We start from the raw sequence: 25,695 nt of genomic DNA, 5'->3' as shown, positions 1-25,695 counted from the left end.
AAAACTTGATCAAGCCTGGCCTTTCTGCCATTGGCGGCTGTATCACACGTTTCTCCACGGCCGTGGGCCCATCCTTAGGGGCCCAGAGTTCGCTAGATGTCGACACAAGGTACCCATCTTTAGGGGCCCAAGTTCGCTAGGTGTACTAGATTGTCAGCAGCTGGACACCGTGAGACGGACCTGACCAAATGTGTTGTGACGCAGGATACGCCTCAACTGTTTCTAGTGGACCATAAAATTATTGGACTACAAATTCCGTGGACCGCCCAGTGAGTGAGAGACGGGCATCACGTGACATCAGACGTGAGTTTTTTTAATGGTTACAGTTAAATAAACTCTCTAAGCAAACATTCAATACAAGTTGACACACTTGTTTTGGCTCGTGAATCTATTTATAGCTAGATGGGTTAGATTACATTGTAAGAAGATAAGACAATTAAAGCTTCTACTCGCGCGTGCCATCAATTTGAGAAAATTTGGTGTCAAGTATTTGATGCCGTCCTACCATTGTGTCAATTATTTGATGCCGTCCTACCATTGTGTCAAGTATTTGATGTCGTTCTACAATTTGTTGTACATAAATCTATCTAAAGATGTTGTATTGCTCCACTCGGTGAGTGAGCTAAATCTGATATTTGAGCGTTAATTTCGCCCCGCAGTCTAGTCAGCTTCAGTCTACATGTGTACACCAGCCACGTCAAGAGACAACTCTGTCCTGGCGAATCTTTCAATGTACAGCTCAAACTTAGAGTCTCGCGGTCTCGCGGTGTTTAATGGAACGTTCGAGAACAAAGAAATGTCTAGTTGACTTTCAAAATATCGATACTCAAGAAATCGATTAAAGTGATTTACCTGTGAGAAATGTCTGTGGCTTTGCAGCTGTCCATACCATCATTTTTACAACTGTATATGTTTATAACATCATTTTTACAACTGTATATGTTTATAACATCATCTTTACAACTGTATCCGTCTATTATAACATCAACTTTACAACTGTATATGTTTATAACATCATCTTTACAACTGTATATGTTTATAACATCATCTTTACAACTGTATATGTTTATAACATCATCTTTACAACTGTATATGTTTATAACATCATCTTTACAACTGTATATGTTTATAACATCATCTTTACAACTGTATATGTTTATAACATCATCTTTACAACTGTATCCGTCTATTATAACATCAACTTTACAACTGTATCTGTCCACAACATGATACACCGCTCTACACAACAGCTTTACAGCAGAATTTGGCGACAATGCTCAGTGTTTTTTCTAAACATTTTCTCCAACGGGGGGGGGGGGGGGGGGGGCTCTTGATACTTTCTGGAGACGGGCGGACTACATTTTCCGGGGAGGGCAGACTCTGGTAAAAGTATATGTTTCCTGTATAAATTCCATAATTCCATTGGGGTGGGGGGGGGGGGGTAGCCGCTGCTCTGCCTGTCAGCTTACCAGTTTTCTATCGTCTTGTTTTTATCCCTTGTTCCTCTCTAATTTTACATCACATTATGGGAGGTGTATATTTGATTGTGATGTAGCGGTGAAAGATATATGTGTACGAAGGTGGTTTGGTGTTAAAGGTGGATTGGTGTTAAGGGTGGTTTGGTGTTCAGGGTGGATTGGTGTTAAAGGTGGATTGGTGTTAAGGGTGGATTGGTGTTAAGGGTGGATTGGTGTTAAGGGTGGATTGGTGTTAAGGGTGGATTGGTGTTAAGGGTGGATTGGTGTTAAGGGTGGATTGGTGTTAAGGGTGGATTGTTGAGTGAGGTAGAGGTGAGAGTGGATAAGGGAGGTAGCTATAAGGAGAAAGAGAAATGTGGTTTTGGGGGGGGGGGGGGGTAGGAGGAGAGGATAGGAAGAGGTGGGGTGGTAGAGAGGTGGGGTAGGGCTGGAGGAAGAAGGTAGAGGGATGGTGTACATCTAAAGAGAGCCGAACTTGTAAACATTCGATGCCCGTTACAAAGTATTGATAGCCCGTTAGAAATGATTGACCCCATTGTTTTGTGCCAGAAATGTGCCAGAGAAATGTCAGGAGGTCAGAGGTCACTTCAGAACCCAGTTCTTGCTGATGTGTACGTGCACAGAGGTGTGTATGTGTGTCAGAATGTAGGCCAATATGTGCGTGCACAATGGTGTGTATGTGTGTCAGAATGTAGGCCAATATGTGCGTGCACAATGGTGTGTATGTGTCGGTATGTTTCAGTAGCTGGTATGTAACCTCTAGTGTCTGATGTGAAGAGCCGACACTATTTTTAGACTGATAGCCAGATACTAGCCAGATACTAGCCAGATACTAGCCAGATACTAGCCAGATACTAGCCAGATAGTAGCCAGATACTAGCCAGATACTAGCCAGATACTAGCCAGATACTAGCCAGATAGTAGCCAGATACTAGCCAGATACTAGCCAGATACAAGCCAGATACTAGCCAGATACAAGCCAGATACTAGCCAGATACTAGCCAGATACTAGCCAGATACTAGCCAGATAGTAGCCAGATACTAGCCAGATACTAGCCAGATACAAGCCAGATACTAGCCAGATACAAGCCAGATACTAGCCAGATACTAGCCAGATACTAGCCAGATACTAGCCAGATACTAGCCAGATACTAGCCAGATACAAGCCAGATAAAAGCCAGACACTAGCCAAATATACAGTTACAGTTTCTTCGTATTCTAAGTTCAGCACACCCGAGAGGACTATACCCTCCACCCCCCCCCCCCCAGCTCCCCATTCTTTCCCTATTTTTCTTCCCCTCCTGGTGAGGTCTCAACTTCCACAACAGCACCTCTGCCACCCCCCCCCCCCCCCAGCCTCTGTCATGGACCCCTGGCCAAACCCGAGCAAATGAAACGTGAATCAGCACTCAACTACAGCTACAGGAGTGGCACATGAATCAGCACTCAACTACAGCTACAGGAGTGGCACGTGAATCAACACTCAACTACAGCTACAGGAGTGGCACATGAATCAGCACTCAACTACAGCTACAGGAGTGGCACATGAATCTGATTTGATCAACTCTACAGGAGTGGCACATGAATCTGATTTGATCAACTCTACAGGAGTGGCACATGAATCTGATTTGATCAACTACAGCTACAGGAGTGGCACATGAATCTGATTTGATCAACTCTACAGGAGTGGCACATGAATCTGATTTGATCAACTCTACAGGAGTGGCACATGAATCTGATTTGATCAACTACAGCTACAGGAGTGGCACATGAATCTGATTTGATCAACTCTACAGGAGTGGCACATGAATCTGATTTGATCAACTCTACAGGAGTGGCACATGAATCTGATTTGATCAACTACAGCTACAGGAGTGGCACATGAATCTGATTTGATCAACTCTACAGGAGTGGCACATGAATCTGATTTGATCAACTCTACAGGAGTGGCACATGAATCTGATTTGATCAACTACAGCTACAGGAGTGGCACATGAATCTGATTTGATCAACTCTACAGGAGTGGCACATGAATCTGATTTGATCAACTCTACAGGAGTGGCACATGAATCTGATTTGATCAACTACAGCTACAGGAGTGGCACATGAATCTGATTTGATCAACTCTACAGGAGTGGCACATGAATCTGTTTTGATCAACTACAGCTACAGGAGTGGCACATGAATCTGATTTGATCAACTCTACAGGAGTGGCACATGAATCTGATTTGATCAACTACAGCTACAGGAGTGGCACGTGAATCTGATTTGATCAACTACAGCTACAGGAGTGGCACATGAATCTGTTTTGATCAACTACAGCTACAGGAGTGGCACATGAATCTGATTTGATCAACTCTACAGGAGTGGCACATGAATCTGATTTGATCAACTACAGCTACAGGAGTGGCACGTGAATCTGATTTGATCAACTATAGCTACAGGAGTGGCACATGAATCTGATTTGATCAACTCTACACGAGTGGCACATGAATCTGATTTGATCAACTCGACAGGAGTGGCACATGAATCTGATTTGATCAACTCTAGAGGAGTGGCACATGAATCTGATTTGATCAACTACAGCTACAGGAGTGGCAAATGATTTGATCAACTCTACAGGAGTGGCACATGAATCTGATTTGATCAACTACAGCTACAGGAGTGGCACATGAATCTGATTTGATCAACTCTACAGGAGTGGCACATGAATCTGTTTTGATCAACTCTACAGGAGTGGCACATGAATCTGATTTGATCAACTCCTGTTGTCTGTCTGTCGGTCCGTCCATCAGTCTGTCTGTCTGTCTGTTTGTCCCTCTGTCTGCCTCTCTTACTGTCTGTCTGATCTATAGCGCTATCGTGTGAAAGTTTTTTGAGATCTTTTTTGATATGACATTTATTCCTATATAAGATTTGATTAATATATGATTTCATTTAGCATTTACATGACATAAGATTAATGATTCCTGTATTGTGCGTCCGCGACGTTCAACCACGTGACTCCCGTGTAATTAGCCCAGCATGACATAGACAGCAAGTGCTGTCAATATTTGATGCCCATGTCAGCCCCTTCAAACCTGGTCCCGAGAAAATTTGAATGTTTGAAGGCGTTTTTTTATCGGCAGGCTTAGCTAGGTTTTATTGATGGCGTTCGGGGATTATAAGCGGTTAAAAGCGTTTAAAGATAATCGGCTTACGTTAATTGGTCCCCCGTGTGACGTCATCACAACGGGTGCTGATCGGGACAATGGTGAGCGGGACAATTGCTGGGCGGGACAAATAAATTCCTGTTGACTCCCTAGAGGTGGTTTTGTCCCTTGGCGGCCAGTTAGTCAAGATTCGGCGAAAAGTTGAGGTGGGTTTTTTTCGAGGTGAGGTGGATTTTGTGTAGGTAGGGTGATTTTGTCAATGCGATGTGGTTTTCTCTAGATGTATGGTTTTTATTGTCTTACCTATGTAGTGGTCTTGATAATTCAATGTAGGGGGGGGGGGGGGTCTTTTCCGTGTGAGGGGCGGGGGTCTTGTTCGTGTGGGGGGTCTTGTCCGTGTGGGGGTCTTGTCTGTGTGTGTGTGTGGGTGGGGTTCTTGTTCATGTGGGGGTCTTGCCCGTGTGTGTGGGGGGTGTCTTGCCCGTGTGGCGTGGTTTTGATAAGTCCCTGTGTGGTGACCTACCACTTGGAACATGACCACACACCAATTAGCTCGCCACTACCAGCTTAAGCTAGCGCTACCAGCCTGTAAACAAACATCTTAGCTGGTCAGTTGTCGCCCCTTATCAAACTCTGGCATTTCCACTCACAGAATGGGGGGGAGGGGGGTGATTTCGCCGAACTTAAGTGCAAAAACGCAATAGGATTATTAGATACATTAACCTTTTAGTTGTTTTTTTTTTATATTTTTAAATGGCTGTTATATACAACATTTTAGCTGTCATTCAACATCTTGTCTGTCATGCAACATCTTGTCTGTCATACAACGTCTTGTCTGTCATAAAACATCTTGTCTGTTATACAACATCTTGTCTGTTATACACCATCTTGTCTGTCATACACCATCCTGTCTGTCATACACCACACTGTCTGTCATACACCATCTTAGCTGTCATACACCATCTTAGCTGTCATAAAACATCTTGTCTGTCATACGCCATCTTGTCTGTCATACACCATCTTGTCTGTCATACACCATCCTGTCTGTCATACAACATCTTGTCTGTTATACACCATCTTGTCTGTCATACACCATCTTGTCTGTCATACATCATCTTGTCTGTCATACATCATCTTGTCTGTCATACATCATCTTGTCTGTCATACAACATCTTGTCTGTCATACACCATCTTGTCTGTCATACACCACACTGTCTGTCATACACCATCTTGTCTGTCATACACCATCTTAGCTGTCATACACCATCTTAGCTGTCATAAAACATCTTGTCTGTCATACAACATCTTGTCTGTCATACAACATCTTGTCTGTCATACAACATCTTGTCTGTCGTACAACATCTTGTCTGTCAAACATCTTGTCTGTCATACACCATCTTGTCTGTCGTACAACATCTTGTCTGTCATACAACATCTTGTCTGTTATAAAACATCTTGTCTGTCATACACCATCTTGTCTGTCGTACAACATCTTGTCTGTTATACATCATCTTGTCTGTCATACACCATCTTGTCTGTCGTACAACATCTTGTCTGTTATACATCATCTTGTCTGTCATACACCATCTTGTCTGTCATACACCATCTTGTCTGTCATACAACATCTTGTCTGTTATACATCATCTTGTCTGTCATACAACATCTTGTCCGTCATACAACATCTTGTCTGTCATAAAACATCTTGTCTGTCATACACCATCTTAGCTGTCATACAATATCTTGTCGATCATACAATCGTTCTGACATTTCTTGTCACTATAAACAGAGGCACAACTTTGTAGTCGTTCAGTCTGTCATTAATGGCAGACACAATCGTTTGTAGCACATTACACGCTGTGGGAACAGACACAATCGTTTGTAGGACATTACACGCTGTGGGAACAGACACAATCGTTTGTAGGACATTACACGCTGTGGGAACAGACACAATCGTTTGTAGGACATTACACGCTGTGGGAACCTAATGACAGACAGCAAAACCTGACTGACGAATCTTGTCATTGAAAAAATATCCAAGGACATTTCCAACGATATATATATATATATATATATATATATATATATATATATATATATATATATATATATATATATATATATATATATAATGTCTGCTGCATCTATTTTGGCGTACACAAAAACGATAGTTTAGCTTCCGCGTCAAGTCAGGAAGGACCCACCCCCTACCCATGCCTCCACCTCCCCCTCCGTCACCTCCCCCACCCCCACCTCCCCCACACCTGCCCCCAACCCGTCTCCCACTGCTGTGAACTCCCACACTAAATATCATGTTTATGGTTCAGCTCAAATCTATTACACCCATTAAAATCGTTTTTCTACGCTTGCCTTTTTAATTCGGTTTTTATTTGGAAATTTAAAATAATCTTTTTTTTTCACTTGGAATCTAAAATGTTTCCGTGTGCTGATTAACCGTATGGAACTGTAGGCCAAATCCGGTCCATGTCATGGATATTCTACGTCACATCCGACTTTTGTCATGGACATTCTACGTCACATCCGGCTTTTGTCATGGACATTTACGTCACATCCGGCTTTTGTCATGGACATTTACGTCACATCCGGCTTTTGTCATGGACATTTACGTCATATCCGGCTTTTGTCATGGACATTTACGTCACATCCGTCTTTTGTCATGGACATTCTACGTCACATCCGGCTTTTGTCATGGACATTTTACGTCATATCCGGCTTTTGTCATGGACATTCTACGTCACATCCGGCTTTTGTCATGGACATTCTACGTCACATCCGGCTTTTGTCAGACATTTTACGTCACATCCGTCTTTTGTCATGGACATTCTACGTCACATCCGGCTTTTGTCATGGATATTCTACGTCATATCCGGCTATTGTAATGGACATTCTACGTCACATCCGGCTCATGTCATGACATTGTACGTCACATCCGGCTTTTGTCATGGCCATTCTACGACACATCCAGCTCATGTCATGACTTTGTACGTCACACCCAGCATTCGTCCCTCCATCAAATGGTTTTCTCTCTAAGCTAGTTGACCACAAGCGTGAGTTGTTTAAAACGTAAAGGTGATTAGTTCCCAGCTCTATGTTAGCCGTGAGTACGGTACTCAGCATAAACTGGTACATATAGTGGTGCTCCATTGGAGGGCCATCCCAACACCCTCTTCACCCCAACTTTCTTCCTACCCATAATGCACCCCGCACACTATTTACATGTTATAAAGTGTTAATTGAAATAAAATGTGTTTCTAGATCTGACCCAAGCACCCCCCCCCCACCCCCCGGGGCCTAATCAGACATGAGTTGATAACGTACGTCTTGTTGGACTAATGACTTGAAACCTTTAGATAACAAACTGATTGACCTGCGATAACTGGCACGTTTACTTTACAGCTGTGGCAAGTTGTTTTCTACACTTCTGACAAGTTTCTCTTTACACTTCTGACAAGTTTCTCTTTACACTTCTGACAAGTTTCTCTTTACACTTCTGACAAGTTTCTCTTTACACTTCTGACAAGTTTCTCTTTACACTTCTGACAAGTTTCTCTCTACACTTCTGACAAGTTTCTCCTGACAAGTTTCTCTTCACACTTCTGACAAGTTTCTCTCTACACTTCTGACTAGTTTCTCCTGACAAGTTTCTCTTTACACTTCTGACAAGTTAGCTCTACACTTCTGAGAAGTTTCTCTTTACACTTCTGACAAGATTCTCTTTACATTTCTGACAAGTTTCTCTTTACACTTCTGACAAGTTTCTCTTTACACTTCTGACAAGTTTCTCTTAACACTTCTGACTAGTTTCTCTTTACACTTCTGACAAGTTTCTCTTTACATTTCTGACAAGTTTCTCTTTACACTTCTGACAAGTTTCTCTTTACATTTCTGACAAGTTTCTCTTTACACTTCTGACAAGTTTCTCTTTACACTTCTGACAAGTTTCTCTCTACACTTCTGACAAGTTTCTCCTGACAAGTTTCTCTTTACACTTCTGACAAGTTTCTCTTTACACTTCTGACAAGTTTCTCTTTACACTTCTGACAAGTTTCTCTTTACACTTCTGACAAGTTTCTCTTTACACTTCTGACAAGTTTCTCCTGACAAGTTTCTCTTTACACTTCTGACAAGTTTCTCTTTACACTTCTGACAAGTTTCTCTTTACACTTCTGACAAGTTTCTCTTTACACTTCTGACAAGTTCGCTCTACACTTCTGACAAGTTTCTCTTTACACTTCTGACAAGTTTCCCTTTACACTTCTGACAAGTTTCTCTTTACACTTCTGACAAGTTTCTCTTTACACTTCTGACAAGTTTCTCTCATCACTTCTGACAAGTTTCTCCTGACAAGTTTCTCTTTACACTTCTGACAAGTTTCTCTCTACACTTCTGACAATTTTCTCCTGACTAGTTTCTCTTAACACTTCTGACAAGTTTGCTCTACACTTCTGAGAAGTTTCTCTTTACACTTCTGACAAGTTTCTCTTTACACTTCTGACAAGTTTCTCTCTACACTTCTGACAAGTTTCTCCTGACAAGTTTCTCTTTACACTTCTGACAAGTTTCTCTTTACACTTCTGACAAGTTTCTCTTTACACTTCTGACAAGTTTCTCTTTACACGTCTGACAAGTTTCTCTCTACACTTCTGACAAGTTTCTCCTGACAAGTTTCTCTTTACACTTCTGACAAGTTTCTCTTTACACTTCTGACAAGTTTCTCTTTACACTTCTGACAAGTTTCTCTTTACACTTCTGACAAGTTCGCTCTACACTTCTGACAAGTTTCTCTTTACACTTCTGACAAGTTTCCCTTTACACTTCTGACAAGTTTCACTTTACACTTCTGACAAGTTTCTCTTTACACTTCTGACAAGTTTCTCTCTACACTTCTGACAAGTTTCTCCTGACAAGTTTCTCTTTACACTTCTGACAAGTTTCTCTCTACACTTCTGACAATTTTCTCCTGACTAGTTTCTCTTAACACTTCTGACAAGTTTGCTCTACACTTCTGAGAAGTTTCTCTTTACACTTCTGACAAGTTTCTCTTTACATTTCTGACAAGTTTCTCTTTACACTGCTGACAAGTTTCTCTTTACACTTCTGACAAGTTTGCTCTACACTTCTGAGAAGTTTCTCTTTACACTTCTGACAAGTTTCTATTCACATTTCTGACAAGTTTCTCTTTACACTTCTGGCAAGTTTCTCTTTACACTTCTGACAAGTTTCTCTTTACACTTCTGACAAGTTTCTCTTTACACTTCTGACAAGTTTGCTCTACACTTCTGAGAAGTTTCTCTTTACACTTCTAACAAGATTCTCTTTACATTTCTGACAAGTTTCTCTTTACACTTCTGACAAGTTTCTCTTTACACTTCTGACAAGTTTCTCTCTACACTTCTGACAAGTTTCTCCTGACAAGTTTCTCTTTACACTTCTGACAAGTTTCTCTTTACACTTCTGACAAGTTTCTCTTTACACTTCTGACAAGTTTCTCTTTACACTTCTGACAAGTTTCTCTTTACACTTCTGACAAGTTTCTCCTGACAAGTTTCTCTTTACACTTCTGACAAGTTTCTCTTTACACTTCTGACAAGTTTCTCTTTACACTTCTGACAAGTTTCTCTTTACACTTCTGACAAGTTCGCTCTACACTTCTGACAAGTTTCTCTTTACACTTCTGACAAGTTTCCCTTTACACTTCTGACAAGTTTCTCTTTACACTTCTGACAAGTTTCTCTTTACACTTCTGACAAGTTTCTCTCATCACTTCTGACAAGTTTCTCCTGACAAGTTTCTCTTTACACTTCTGACAAGTTTCTCTCTACACTTCTGACAATTTTCTCCTGACTAGTTTCTCTTAACACTTCTGACAAGTTTGCTCTACACTTCTGAGAAGTTTCTCTTTACACTTCTGACAAGTTTCTCTTTACACTTCTGACAAGTTTCTCTCTACACTTCTGACAAGTTTCTCCTGACAAGTTTCTCTTTACACTTCTGACAAGTTTCTCTTTACACTTCTGACAAGTTTCTCTTTACACTTCTGACAAGTTTCTCTTTACACGTCTGACAAGTTTCTCTCTACACTTCTGACAAGTTTCTCCTGACAAGTTTCTCTTTACACTTCTGACAAGTTTCTCTTTACACTTCTGACAAGTTTCTCTTTACACTTCTGACAAGTTTCTCTTTACACTTCTGACAAGTTCGCTCTACACTTCTGACAAGTTTCTCTTTACACTTCTGTCAAGTTTCCCTTTACACTTCTGACAAGTTTCTCTTTACACTTCTGACAAGTTTCTCTTTACACTTCTGACAAGTTTCTCTTTACACTTCTGACAAGTTTCTCTCTACACTTCTGACAAGTTTCTCCTGACAAGTTTCTCTTTACACTTCTGACAAGTTTCTCTCTACACTTCTGACAATTTTCTCCTGACTAGTTTCTCTTAACACTTCTGACAAGTTTGCTCTACACTTCTGAGAAGTTTCTCTTTACACTTCTGACAAGTTTCTCTTTACATTTCTGACAAGTTTCTCTTTACACTTCTGACAAGTTTCTCTTTACACTTCTGACAAGTTTGCTCTACACTTCTGAGAAGTTTCTCTTTACACTTCTGACAAGTTTCTATTCACATTTCTGACAAGTTTCTCTTTACACTTCTGGCAAGTTTCTCTTTACACTTCTGACAAGTTTCTCTTTACACTTCTGACAAGTTTCTCTTTACACTTCTGACAAGTTTGCTCTACACTTCTGAGAAGTTTCTCTTTACACTTCTAACAAGATTCTCTTTACATTTCTGACAAGTTTCTCTTTACACTTCTGACAAGTTTCTCTTTACACTTCTGACAAGTTTCTCTTAACACTTCTGACTAGTTTCTCTTTACACTTCTGACAAGTTTCTCTTTACACTTCTGACAAGTTTCTCTCTACACTTCTGACAAGTTTCTCCTGACAAGTTTCTCTTTACACTTCTGACAAGTTTCTCCTGACTAGTTTCTCTTAACACTTCTGACAAGTTTGCTCTACATTTCTGAGAAGTTTCTCTTTACACTTCTGACAAGTTTCTCTTTACATTTCTGACAAGTTTCTCTTTACACTTCTGACAAGTTTCTCTTTAAACTTCTGACAAGTTTGCTCTACACTTCTGAGAAGTTTCTCTTTACACTTCTGACAAGTTTCTATTTACATTTCTGACAAGTTTCTCTTTACACTTCTGACAAGTTTCTCTTTACACTTCTGACAAGTTTCTCTTTACACTTCTGACAAGTTTGCTCTACACTTCTGAGAAGTTTCTCTTTACACTTCTGACAAGTTTCTCTTTACATTTCTGACAAGTTTCTCTTTACACTTCTGACAAGTTTCTCTTTACACTTCTGACAAGTTTCTCTTTACACTTCTGACAAGTTTCTCTTCACACTTCTTACAAGTTTTTCTTCTCACTTCTGACAAGTTTCTTCTTACTCTGACAAGTTCGCTCTACATTTGTAACAAGTATTTTTTTTCTCCAGCTCTGTTTATAAAAAACCAACCGGTCTTTGGACAACTTAATGACGTCACCCCTACCAAACCTGCCACTTGTCACGTGATGTGTAATCTAAACTTTGGTTCAAGTACCATCCAGCAGGCGGACGATCTTCTGCTATCTCTAGCAGTCTCCTGTTGGCCTCACGGAGTCGTCCGATAGATTTTAGAGGCGTACTTTAGAACACGTCAACACGTACACTGGAAATACACACACACACACACACATACACATACACATACTAAACACATCCGTAGACACAAACACTAACACATACAATTTCATCCGACCAACATAGACACGCCCCACTTTAAACAACAGTAAAATCTACATCTACTTCAACATCTCCATCTCGATCAACATCAAGATCAACACCTGCACCTACACCTACACCTACACCTACACATACACATACACATACACCTACACCTACACCTACACCTACACCTACACCTACACCTACACCTACACCTACACCTACACCTACACCTACACCTACACCTACACCTACACCTACACCTACACCTACACCTACACCTACACCTACACCTACACCTACACCTACATCTACATCTACACCTACACCTACACCTACACCTACACCTACACCTACACCTACACCTACACCTACACCTACACCTACACCTACACCTACACCTACACCTACACCTACACCTATACGTACACCTACACCTACACCTACACCTATACGTACACCTACACCTACACCTACACCTACACCTATACGTACACCTACACCTACACCTACACCTACACCTATACGTACACCTACACCTACACCTACACCTATACGTACACCTACACCTATACCTACACCTACACCTACACCTACACCTACACCTACACCTACACCTACACCTACACCTACACCTACACCTACACCTACACCTACACCTACACCTACACCTAAAGCTACACCTACACCTACACTTACACCTACACCTACACCTACACCTACACCTACACCTACACCTATACGTACACCTACACCTACACCTACACCTACACCTACACCTACACCTACACCTACACCTACACCTACACCTACACCTACACCTACACCTACACCTACACCTACACCTACACCTACATACACCTACACCTACATACATGTACACTTAAAGCTACACCTACACCTACACCTACACCTACACCTACACCTACACCTACACCTACACCTACACCTACACCTACACCTACACCTACACCTACACCTACACCTACACCTACACCTACACCTACACCTACACCTACACCTACACCTACACCTACACCTACACCTACACCTACACCTACACCTACATACACCTACACCTACATACACGTACACCTAAAGCTACACCTACACCTACACCTACACCTACACCTACACCTACACCTACACCTACACCTACACCTACACCTACACCTACACCTACACCTACACCTACACCTACACCTACACCTACACCTACACCTACACCTACACCTACACCTACACCTACACCTACACCTACACCTGAATTCAGATCTACAGCGTGTAGCTGAATCAAAGCCTTGCGAGGTCCCACACACTTATTGATAGGAACAAAATGTCATTTTAGGTCAAAAACTGGCCGTTCAATGGCCCTACAGAGTTAGGAGGGAGATAACCAAAGCTGGCCAAAAAAACTGGCCAACAAACTGGCAAACAGACTGGCCAACAATAGACTGGCCAACAAAATGGCCAACAAACAGGCCAACAAACTGGCCAACAATAGACTGGCCAACAAACTGGCCAACAAACTGGTTAACAATAGACTGGCCAACAGGCTGGCCAACAAACTGGCCAACAATAGATTGGCCAACAATAGACTGGCCAACAAACTGGCCAACAATAGACTGGCCAACAAACTGGCCAACAAACTGTCCAACAAACTGGTTAACAATAGACTGGCCAACAGGCCGGCCAACAAACTGGCCAACAATAGACTGGCCAACAAACTGGCCAACACACTGGCCAACAAGCTGGCCAACAAACTGGCCAACAAACTGGCCAACAAACTGGCCAACACTAGACGGCCATCAAGTGGAGCATTGACCACGGCATCTCGTTAGTGCACGACGTCTCTCAAATGTCCGGTTAAATGTCCGCTCAAATGTCCGGTTAAATATCCGCTCAAATGTCCTGTTAAATATCCGCTCAAAAGTCCGTTTAGCTGGAGGCTCGGTGCGCCATCTTTACGCCTCATTAGCGGCCACGACATAGGTCTAGCTGATCAGCCGGTATTTTCCGGTCAATACTACATTGTTTATCCATTGCACAGATAGGTCTAACTCACTAACCGGAATTTTCCGGTCAATACGCTGAACACGATTTCTACACGTAAAACACTTCTGATCTAGATTCAATACGTAAAACACATCCGACCACGACTCTACACGTAAAATACCTCTACACGTAAAACACCTCTACACGTTAAACACCTCTACACGTTAAACACCTCTGACCACGATTCTACACGTAAAACACCTCTACACGTAAAACACATCTACACGTAAAACACCTCTACACGTAAAACACCTCTACACGTAAAACACCTCTACACGTAAAACACCTCTACACGTTAAACACCTCTACACGTAAAACACCTCTACACGTAAAACACCTCTATCCCTGCACTCTAAACCCCCTTTAGACCCCCATGGGCTGGAGCCGGCGGAAATGGCGAAGTTTTATTTTCAGCGATTGATTCGTGTCTCAGCGTCCATCTTGTCCCTCCCGCCCGACCCCTCGCTCGTCTTGGATCAATTTCTCCCCCCTCCCCCTCCCCCACCCCCACCCCTCCTGTTTTAGAACGATCACAAGAGAAAAACACCGTAATTGACTTGGATTTATTTTTTCATTTCGAGTTATTGTTCCTAGTTGAACCGGAAGTCAAAACCATTTTGGTTTGGGTTTCCCATAAGGCAACGGTACGGGAAACACACGTGTAGCATAGATTACAAGTTGATGAAATACTCGTCCAACATACCTGTCCAACATACCTGTCCAACACACTCGTCCAACACACTCGTCCAACATACTCGTCCAACATACCCGTCCAACGTACCCGTCCAACATACCCGTCCAACATACCCGTCCAACATACCCGTCCAACATACCCGTCCAACATACCCGTCCAACATACCCGTCCAACATACCCGTCCAACATACCCGTCCAACATACCCGTCCAACACAGCCGTCCAACATACCCGTCCAACATACCTGTGCAACATCCACGTCCAACGTACCCGTCCAACATCCACGTCCAACATACCCGTCCAACATCCACGTCCAACATACCCGTCCAACATCCACGTCCAACATACCCGTCCAACATCCACGTCCAACATACCCGTCCAACATCCACGTCCAACATACCCGTCCAACATCCACGTCCAACATACCCGTCCAACATACCCGTCCAACATACCTGTCCAACATACCTGTCCAACATACCTGTCCAACTTACCCGTACAACATACCCGTCCAACATACCCGTCCAACATACCCGTCCAACATACCCGTCCAACATACCTGTCCAACATACCTGTCCAACATACCTGTCCAACTTACCCGTACAATATACCTGTAAAACATACCCGTCCAACACACTCGTCCAACATACCTGTCCAACACACACGTCCAACATACACGTCCAACATACCTTAAACTTATGGCCGTCTGCACCGGTTGACCTCCAGTGTGCGCCTAATTTTTGGGGGGGGGGGGGGGCAACACTAATGTTGTTTACCTGTTTGTTGTAGCCTACACTACAGCTGTTTGTGTGTGGTGGGGAGGGGGGGGGGGGCTACGCAAAAGATAGATCAAATATTTCTTGGCTAGGGTGTGACATTCAACTTGAAGATGTTATATGTCATCGACTTGAGGTTTATAACGCGACAAAAGATCTCTGCCTTTTGGTAACGTCAAAATGTAACAATGGTTTCCAGTTGACGTCAAAATGTAACAATGGTTTCCAGTTGACGTCAAAATGTAACAATGGTTTCCAGTTGGTTTGAACTGGTCTAAACCTTCTGTATGAGATCAAGCAACCAATCGTACCTGTCTGGCGCTACCTGACTGCTTGTGGTATTGTAGCGACATGTACACAAGTTAACACGACAACTCTAGTGACATGTACACAATTTAACACAACTCTGGTGACATGTACACAAGTTAACACGACAACTCTAGTGACATGTACACAAGTTAACACAACTCTAGTGACATGTACACAAGTTAACACGACAACTCTAGTGACATGTACACAAGTCAACAGGACAACTCAAGTGACATGTACACAAGTCAACAGGACAACTCAAGTGACATGTACACAAGTCAACAGGACAACTCAAGTGACATGTACACAAGTTAACAGGACAACTCTACCACATCTGGAGATAACTTGCAATGAGGTGTAACAGGCTTCCTTCCCCAGATAAAACCTGTGTACCTGGATGTGTGATGCTGTTGGTGGCAGATTTATCTGCCCATTGCTAATTTAAACTAGTTGGATTAATCTCCCTTGATTCTTTAATGGCTGTTGTGTTATACCTCCCTTACACATGCGCAGATGTGTGTATTTTCCATCTTAACCGCTTTGATGTGTACATCTATTTTACCGTCCCCACCCCCCTACCCCTAGTCCATTTATCGGATGTCTACATTCTAAAAACATTTAACTCTTTAAAAAACAATTTGAGATAGCTTTAAACGTAATGAGAAAAAAAAGTAATTCGCCTTCATTAGCTTTACTGGCAAGTCTATGCACTCTGTATAGATAACTGCTGCTGCATAGTTTAGTTAACTACGTTGCTTGCTTGATAGATTATTTGTTAATGTCTTTTGTACACAACTGGATGTTTCTTGAAAGTTTACCAAGGTCAAGGCTGGGCTTTCTAAAAGGTGTTTATCACCTACTTTATTTTCATGTGAAAGGACCATGGTTGTATACATAAGTAGGTCAGGGTGAGCCAAGGTCAGGGTCGGGCAAGTGATGACCTCAACTTCCGCTTCCTTCGTTACGCTCTTGCCTGTTGGTCTCGCCCTCAACCCCTGGCTTCCGGTGCTGACTGTCTTAAAGAGTTGTCTAGAGAAGCGGAAATGACGTGTATAGGTTGGTAGTACAGAGGTGTCACGTGGTCGTCACATGAACCTGTGACAGCAAAGGAGATGGTTCGAGAGTAGACGAGATTGTGCGAGAGTTGACGAGATTGTGCGAGAGTAGACGAGATTGTGCGAGAGTAGACGAGATTGTGCGAGAGTAGACGAGATTGTGCGAGAGTAGACGAGATTGTGCGAGAGTAGACGAGATTGTGCGAGAGTTGACGAGATTGTGCGAGAGTTGACGAGATTGTGCGAGAGTAGACGAGATTGTGCGAGAGTAGACGAGATTGTGCGAGAGTAGACGAGATTGTGCGAGAGTTGACGAGATTGTGCGAGAGTAGACGAGATTGTGCGAGAGTTGACGAGATTGTGCGAGAGTAGACGAGATTGTGCGAGAGTTGACGAGATTGTGCGAGAGTAGACGAGATTGTGCGAGAGTTGACGAGATTTTGTGCCACGTTTTTTAGCACGGTATAGCTGCTAGCGGTTGTCCAATCTCAAATTATGTGCACAACTTTGAAAATTGTAAATTTAAAAAAAAAAGGGTGAGCTAATTGCTGTCTGCTTTAAAAATGGTGCAAGGATAAAAACGGCAGGTGCCCTCGTACACAGTTGCTGCAGGAGCCTGCAGGCAGCAGGTTCCTGCCGCAGGTGTTTGACAGGCAGCAGGTTTCCACCACAGATATTTGACAGGCAGCAGGTTCCTGCCGCAGGTGTTTGACAGGCAGCAGGTTTCCACCACAGATATTTGACAGGCAGATTTTTTATTGACCGGAAACTATTTTCTTGAATTTTCTTTCTTTAAGGGGCTCAATGATAGCAAAAGATTTAAAATATCCCGGGTATAGCGCCAGTTTATGTTGTACAATGTCAAGTTTGTGGGTACTATGTCAAGTTTGTTGCTACAATGTCAAGTTTGTCAAGTTTGTTGGTGCTATGTCAAGTTTGTTGCTACAATGTCAAGTTTGTCAAGTTTGTTGGTACTATGTCAAGTTTGTTGCTACAATGTCAAGTCTGTCATGTTTGTTGGTACAATGTCAAGTTTGTTTGTACACAAAAGCAATTACAGCGTCACATCTCAGCCCTACATTGGCCATTCTTACAGTGGCCATCGTTAGTGTCCATCGTTACAGTGGCCATCGTTACAGTGGCCATCATTACATTAGTCACCGTTACAGTGGCCATCGTTAAAGAGGCCATCGTTACAGTGGCCATCGTTACAGTGGTCATCGTTACATTGACCATCGGTAAAGTGGCCATCGTTACAGTGGCCATCGTTACAGTGACCATCGTTACAGTGGCCATCGTTACAGTGGCCATCGTTACAGTGGCCATCGTTACAGTGGCCATCGTTACAGTGGCCATCGTTACAGTGGCCATCATTACAGAGGCCATCGTTACAGTGGCCATCGTTACATTCTCCCACTGACTTTCGCTTTCTAAACAAGTCCCCTCGGTCGTGTTTTTAAACAACCTCGGCAACCGTCTCTCGTGAGATCTGGTGGATCTCGTGAGATCTGGTGGATCTCGTGAGATCTGGTGGTTCTCGTGAGATCTCGAATCTCGTGAGATCTCGGGCTGTCCTACAAGAACTAACGCTTACTTCTGCTTCACTTAAGAGACCGCTGCAGCGTGTAAGGGCACGCATTGTGACGTCACTAGTATGTCCAAAAATGGGGCCAGTTGTGCGGTCTAAACAAACACATTCAGCATTCTCTTACAACTTATCAACCTGATCAACAAACACATTCAACATTCTCTTACAACTTATCAACCTGATCAACAAACACATTCAACATTCTCTTACAACTTATCAACCTGATCAACAAACACATTCAACATTCTCTTACAACTTATCAACCTGATCAACAAACACATTCAACATTCTTTTACAACTTATCAACCTGATCAACAATCACATTCAACATTCTCTTACAACTTATCAACCTGATCAACAAACATTCAACATTCTCTTACAACTTATCAACCTGATCAACAAACACATTCAACATTCTCTTACAACTTATCAACCTAATCAACAAACACATTCAACATTCTCTTACAACTTACCAACCTGACCAACAATCACATCAGGCATCTCCAGTCCCCTGCCCACCAGTATGACCACTTGATGAATACAACTCTTCTTGTTTTACAGGGCCAACATAAACCTGTCACATGATGAATACAACTCTTCTTGTTTTACAGGGCCAACATAAACCTGTCACATGATGAATACAACTCTTCTTGTTTTACAGGGCCAACATAAACCTGTCACATGATGAATACAACTCTTCTTGTTTCACAGGGCCAACATGACGCAACCTGTCACATGATGAATACAACTCTTCTTGTTTTACAGGGCCAACATAAACCTGTCACATGATGAATACAACTCTTCTTGTTTCACAGGGCCAACATGACGCAACCTGTCACATGATGAATACAACTCTTCTTGTTTCACAGGGCCAACATGACGCAACCTGTCACATGATGAATACAACTCTTCTTGTTTCACAGGGCCAACATGACGCAACCTGTCACATGATGAATACAACTCTTCTTGTTTCACAGGGCCAACATGACGCAACCTGTCACATGATGAATACAACTCTTCTTGTTTCACAGGGCCAACATGACGCAACCTGTCACATGATGAATACAACTCTTCTTGTTTCACAGGGCCAACATGACGCAACCTGTCACATGACCTGACTTGACTCTCCACACAAGAGAGGTAAGGAAAACTGACGTCATAGTTCTAAGGCTGGTCCTCTCGTCCCCTGTTCGGTTAGGTCATCGAATTCGTGTGCCACCGTGTCCAATTTGTAGAGTGCTTTTTAAAATAAATGTAGACGCCATTGTGCTCGCAGAGCAGGTTAGGGCGCTCCAAGTCACCCGACTGCAGGGCGCCGGTGGACTCGCATTATTTGATTTCCTACACCTTGGGGCGTCTGGACAGTAGTGTGGACAGACCTGCCTCCAACAACTAGGGTCCCAGAAATATAGCCCCGGCATGGTTTACATTTAAATAACTCAATTCTTTTTTTTTAAAAAAAAGGTCGCGCATCTAAAAAATACACAATTATATTGTTAGCGCATTGATGAAAACTGATGCGTCAGCCTTTCACCTCAGGTCGCATAATATCTAAGATTACATGAGACTAAGGTCTTCCATTTTTTGCCAGTTTCTTAAGATTACATGGGACTAAGGTCTTCCATTTTTTACCAGGTGCTTAATGGCCAACACCAGAGACATTACAGATAACAGCACGAGCTTTATGGCCAACAGCACCGACCTGATGGCCAACAGCACCGACCTGATGGCCAACAGCACGGAGCTTATGGCCAACAAGATGGCCAACTATGTCTTTGAACGCTACACCCCCACAGGCCTGTTGGAGGTGTTCACCCCTGCTGGCCAGATGGTCGAGAAGTGCCTCATGCCACTCTTCTACTTCATCGGATACATCGGCAACCCACTGTCTGCTTATATCTGGCTCAGCCAGCGCATGCGCAGAAACAACTCCTCCGCCATCTACCTGGGCGCCCTGTCCATCTCGGACTTGATGTTCCTGATGCTCCACCTGCTCTACTACCTCCACACTGTGTGGGGCTACGGGATATACAACGGTCCGGTCACGTGTGAGCTCTTTATGGTCCTCTTTTACGCACCCCAGTACCTGTCCTCCCTGTTGGTGCTCGGCTTCACCGCGGAGCGCTACATCGCCGTCTGCCATCCCTTCATGAAGGAAAAGTGGTGCACCGTCTGGCGAGCTGTCGTGATCGTCCTGTGCCTAGCGGTCTTCAGCTTGTGCGTGGCATCCGTTCAAGGCTACATCTGGACGTACAACCTGAATACAAGCGCGTGCTACTTGCGGGAGGAGGCGCACGACGGCAACTTCTGGAGCGTGTGGGGCTGGTGCACGGAGATCCCGTTCTTCGTGCTCCTCCCGCTGCTGGTGCTGCTCCTGAACATGCTGGTGCTGAGGGAGATCTACAAGATCTCTCGCAACGATCTGGTCAATCGCCAGCAGACTCGCGGGGGCGGGGGCAGCACGGCCTCAACGGTCACGCTCCTGGCCGTCTCATTCTTCTTCATCGTCACCCAGCTCAGCGCCACCGTGGCCAACAACCTGCAGCCCCTGTTTCCAACAGGCGACCACAACATGACGGACGACCAGATCCGTCAAGACTCCACCTGGATGAGCTTGTTCCGCTACTTGGAAGTGAAGAGGGTGGTGGATGCGTTGTGTCTGTCCCACTACGCCTGCTACTTCCTCATTTACTGCTGCACGGGCAAGCACTTCCGGAAAGAGATTTATTTTTTACTGACGCTCCACGGGAGGCTGGCCAACATGGTGTCGAGGAGGAGAGGCAGGGAGCAGTACTCCATGGTGTCCACCAACGGCGGTCAGTTGTCCGAGACATTCACCACCAACTTCTCTACCACAATGTGAGCTCTGCTGGCCTCAATGACATGTATCATTGTCATCAGGAAGACACTACAAATGTCAATACGCACACGTGTCACCGTGGATGTCATCAGGATGACACCACAAATGTTAATACGCACACGTGTCACCGTGGATGTCATCAGGATGACACCACAAATGTCAATACGCACACGTGTCACCGTGGATGTCATCAGGATGACACCACAAATGTCAATACGCACACGTGTCACCGTGGATGTCATCAGCATGACACCACAAATGTCAATACGCACACGTGTCACTGTGGATGTCAGCCGGATGACACCACAAATGTCAATACGCACACGTGTCACTGGGGATGTCATCAGCATGACACCACAAATGTCAATACGCACACGTGTCACTGGGGATGTCATCAGCATGACACCACAAATGTCAATACGCACACGTGTCATCGTGGATGTCATCAGGATGACACCACAAATGTCAATACGCACACGTGTCACTGGGGATGTCATCAGCATGACACCACAAATGTCAATACGCACACGTGTCACTGGGGATGTCATCAGCATGACACCACAAATGTCAATACGCACACGTGTCATCGTGGATGTCATCAGGATGACACCACAAATGTCAATACGCACACGTGTCACCGTGGATGTCATCAGGATGACATGGCTGACACTGACAGTCCCAGGGACCGTTATATTGGACCCGTATGTTGTCAGGCTGTTGATGTGACTAGTGTGACGTCTAATCTGTGATAGCCGAACTCTGGGTATCTACCACATTTGTCTGGCAGTTCTAGCAGTCTGATTCTCCTCGTTTGTCAGGGGGTTCCAGCCCAACTTGAGGCGGATGGTGTGTTGGGTCCAGCTGTATGCTGCAGGCCACCATATTTAAACATATGTGGGGGTCAAACGATGCATTAAAACAAACTGAGAATAGCCGACCAAGTTAGAAATACTTTGTAAATACATACGCATTTTTATTATTTATTAAAATGTCATCATAAGTGTTTTCAAAAAAATTATTATTAGTGATTTTACAATAATTATCATGAGTGATTTTAAAATATTAATCATGAGTGATTTTAAAATATTAATCATGAGTGATTTGAAAATATTAATCATGAGTGATTTGAACCGGTGAGACATACAAACTCCGCGATAGCCCTAACAGCTTAGACAAGAAGCTTGTGTGTCGTTAGAGTGGGATACTCGACTGCGCATGCGCTCTCTCACCAATCGTGTCTTGCCTCATTGCGCATGGGTAAACAAGGGCTGGGAGTGATTCGAATTCCAGCGACGAGACGCTGGTTTCCTGTGGACGCCAGTATCTTGTGATGGATCGATTTTATCAGTTTCTCATCACGAAGCTAGACCTAACCACCCCACTTCCACGAAGCTAGACCTAACCACCCCACTTCCACGAGGCTATTCCCAACCACCCCACTTTCACGAAGCTAGTCCTAACCACCCCACTCTCACGAAGCTAGTCCTAACCACCCCACTCTCACGAAGCTAGTCCTAACCACCCCACTTTCACGAAGCTAGTCCTAACCACCCCACTCTCACGAAGCTAGTCCTAACCACCCCACTCTCACGAAGCTAGTCCTAACCACCCCACTCTCACGAAGCTAGTCCTAACCACCCCACTTTCACGAAGCTAGTCCTAACCACCCCACTCTCACGAAGCTAGTCCTAACCACCCCACTCTCACGAAGCTAGTCCTAACCACCCCACTCTCACGAAGCTAGTCCTAACCACCCCACTCTCACGAAGCTAGTCCTAACCACCCCACTCTCACGAAGCTAGTCCTAACCACCCCACTTCCACGAAGCTAGACCTAACCACCCCTTTCTCACGAAGCTAGACTTAACCACCCCACTTCCACGAAGCTAGACCTAACCACCCCTTTCTCACGAAGCTAGACTTAACCACCCCACTTCCACGAAGCTAGACCTAACCACCCCACTCTCACGAAGCTAGTCCTAACCACCCCACTTCCACGAAGCTAGACCTAACCACCCCTTTCTCACGAAGCTAGACTTAACCACCCCACTTCCACGAAGCTAGACCTAACCACCCCTTTCTCACGAAGCTAGACTTAACCACCCCACTTCCACGAGGCTAGACCTAACCACCCACTTCCACGAGGCTAGTCCTAACCACCCCTTTCTCACGAAGCTAGTCCTAACCACCCCACTCTCACGAAGCTAGTCCTAACCACCCCACTTCCACGAAGTTAGTCCTAACCACCCCACTTCCACGAAGCTAGTCCTAACCACCCCACTTCCACGAGGCTAGTCCTAACCACCCCACTTCCACGAAGCTAGTCCTAACCACCCCACTCTCACGAAGCTAGTCCTAACCACCCCACTCACGAAGCTAGTCCTAACCACCCCACTTTCACGAAGCTAGTCCTAACCACCCCACTTACACGAAGCTAGTCCTAACCACCCCACTTTCACGAAGCTAGTCCTAACCACCCCACTCTCACGAAGCTAGTCCTAACCACCCCACTTCCACGAAGCTAGTCCTAACCACCCCACTCTCACGAAGCTAGTCCTAACCACCCCACTTCCACGAAGCTTCCGGTGCTATACATGACCTATCACACAGATGCTATACATGACCTATCAGACCGGTGCTATACATGACCTAGATCACACCGGTGCTATACATGACCTATCACACCGGTGCTATACATGACCTATCACACCGGTGCTATACATGACCTATCACACCGCTGCTATACATGACCTATCAGACCGGTGCTATACATGACCTAGATCACACCGGTGCTATACATGACCTATCACACCGGTGCTATACATGACCTATCACACCGGTGCTATACATGACCTATCACACCGGTGCTATAAATGACCTATCACACCGGTGCTATACATGACCTATCAGACCGGTGCTATACATGACCTAGATCCCACCGGTGCTATACATGACCTATCACACCGGTGCTATACATGACCTATCACACCGGTGCTATACATGACCTATCACACCGGTGCTATACATGACCTATCACACCGGTGCTATACATGACCTATCACACCGGTGCTATACATGACCTATCACACCGCTGCTATACATGACCTATCACACCGGTGCTATACATGACCTAGATCACACCGGTGCTATACATGACCTATCACACCGGTGCTATACATGACCTATCACACCGGTGCTATACATGACTTACGCCGATGCTATACATGACCTATCACACCGGTGCTATACATGACCTATCACACCGGTGCTATACATGACCTATCACACCGGTGCTATACATGACTTACGCCGATGCTATACATGACCTATCACACCGGTGCTATACATGACCTATCACACCGGTGCTATACATGACCTATCACACCGATGCTATACATGACTTACGCCGATGCTATACATGACTTAACTGCAATCGGTGCTACTTTGATGTTAACTTTGTTTATAATTAATGCATTTATTAAAATTATTGACTTCTTTAATCGGTTTTTTCTTGGTCTCTTTAGTAAAAGGGCATTGTTATGTCAGGCATGTAGAAAAGGGCATTGTTTTGTCTGCAGGTAGAAAAGTGCATTGTTGTGTCTGCAGGTAGAAAAGGGCATTGTTGTGTCTGCAGGTAGAAAAGGGCATTGTTGTGTCTGCAGGTAGAAAAGGGCATTGTTGTGTCTGCAGGTAGAAAAGGGCATTGTTGTGTCTGCAGGTAGAAAAGGGCATTGTTGTGTCTGCAGGTAGAAAAAGGCATTGTTGTGTCAGGCATGTAGAAAAGGGCATTGTTGTGTCTGCATGTAGAAAAGGGCATTTGTTTGCTTTGGCTGGAGACAAAATAATTTAGCATTTCTTAAACAAAAGATAGAAAAAATAATTTAGCACTTCTTGAACAACAAATAATAAAACTAATGTAGCATTTCATAAACAAAAGATAATAAA

The 25,695-nt window shown here is 43.9% G+C and overlaps 1 protein-coding gene across 3 annotated transcripts in view; it reads left to right on the top strand.

Moving 5' to 3' along the window:
* The window catches only part of LOC131938778 (FMRFamide peptide receptor frpr-18), a 57,249-nt gene extending 32,003 nt beyond the window's left edge, over nucleotides 1-25,246 (top strand). The window contains exons 1-3 of one of the 3 annotated variants that reach the window (XM_059296948.1): nucleotides 100-303; nucleotides 19,977-20,031; nucleotides 20,527-25,246. In XM_059296948.1, coding sequence (XP_059152931.1) covers nucleotides 20,534-21,754 — 1,221 coding nt within the window. In that variant the 5' untranslated portion in view covers nucleotides 100-303; nucleotides 19,977-20,031; nucleotides 20,527-20,533 and the 3' untranslated portion in view covers nucleotides 21,755-25,246. Of the gene's footprint in view, nucleotides 1-99; nucleotides 304-19,602; nucleotides 20,032-20,526 lie in introns of those variants that run through there. The other 2 variants (XM_059296947.1, XM_059296949.1) reach the window with 2 other exon arrangements.
* The last annotated feature ends 449 nt before the right edge of the window (nucleotides 25,247-25,695 follow it).

Source organism: Physella acuta, unplaced genomic scaffold (genome assembly GCF_028476545.2).
Source record: "Physella acuta isolate Inbredline_101_S28 unplaced genomic scaffold, ASM2847654v3 ptg000257l, whole genome shotgun sequence".
Lineage (NCBI taxonomy): Eukaryota > Metazoa > Mollusca > Gastropoda > Physidae > Physella > Physella acuta.
The sequence above is the reverse complement of the archived record's forward strand: the minus strand, read 5'-3'. Positions and strand labels throughout refer to the sequence as shown.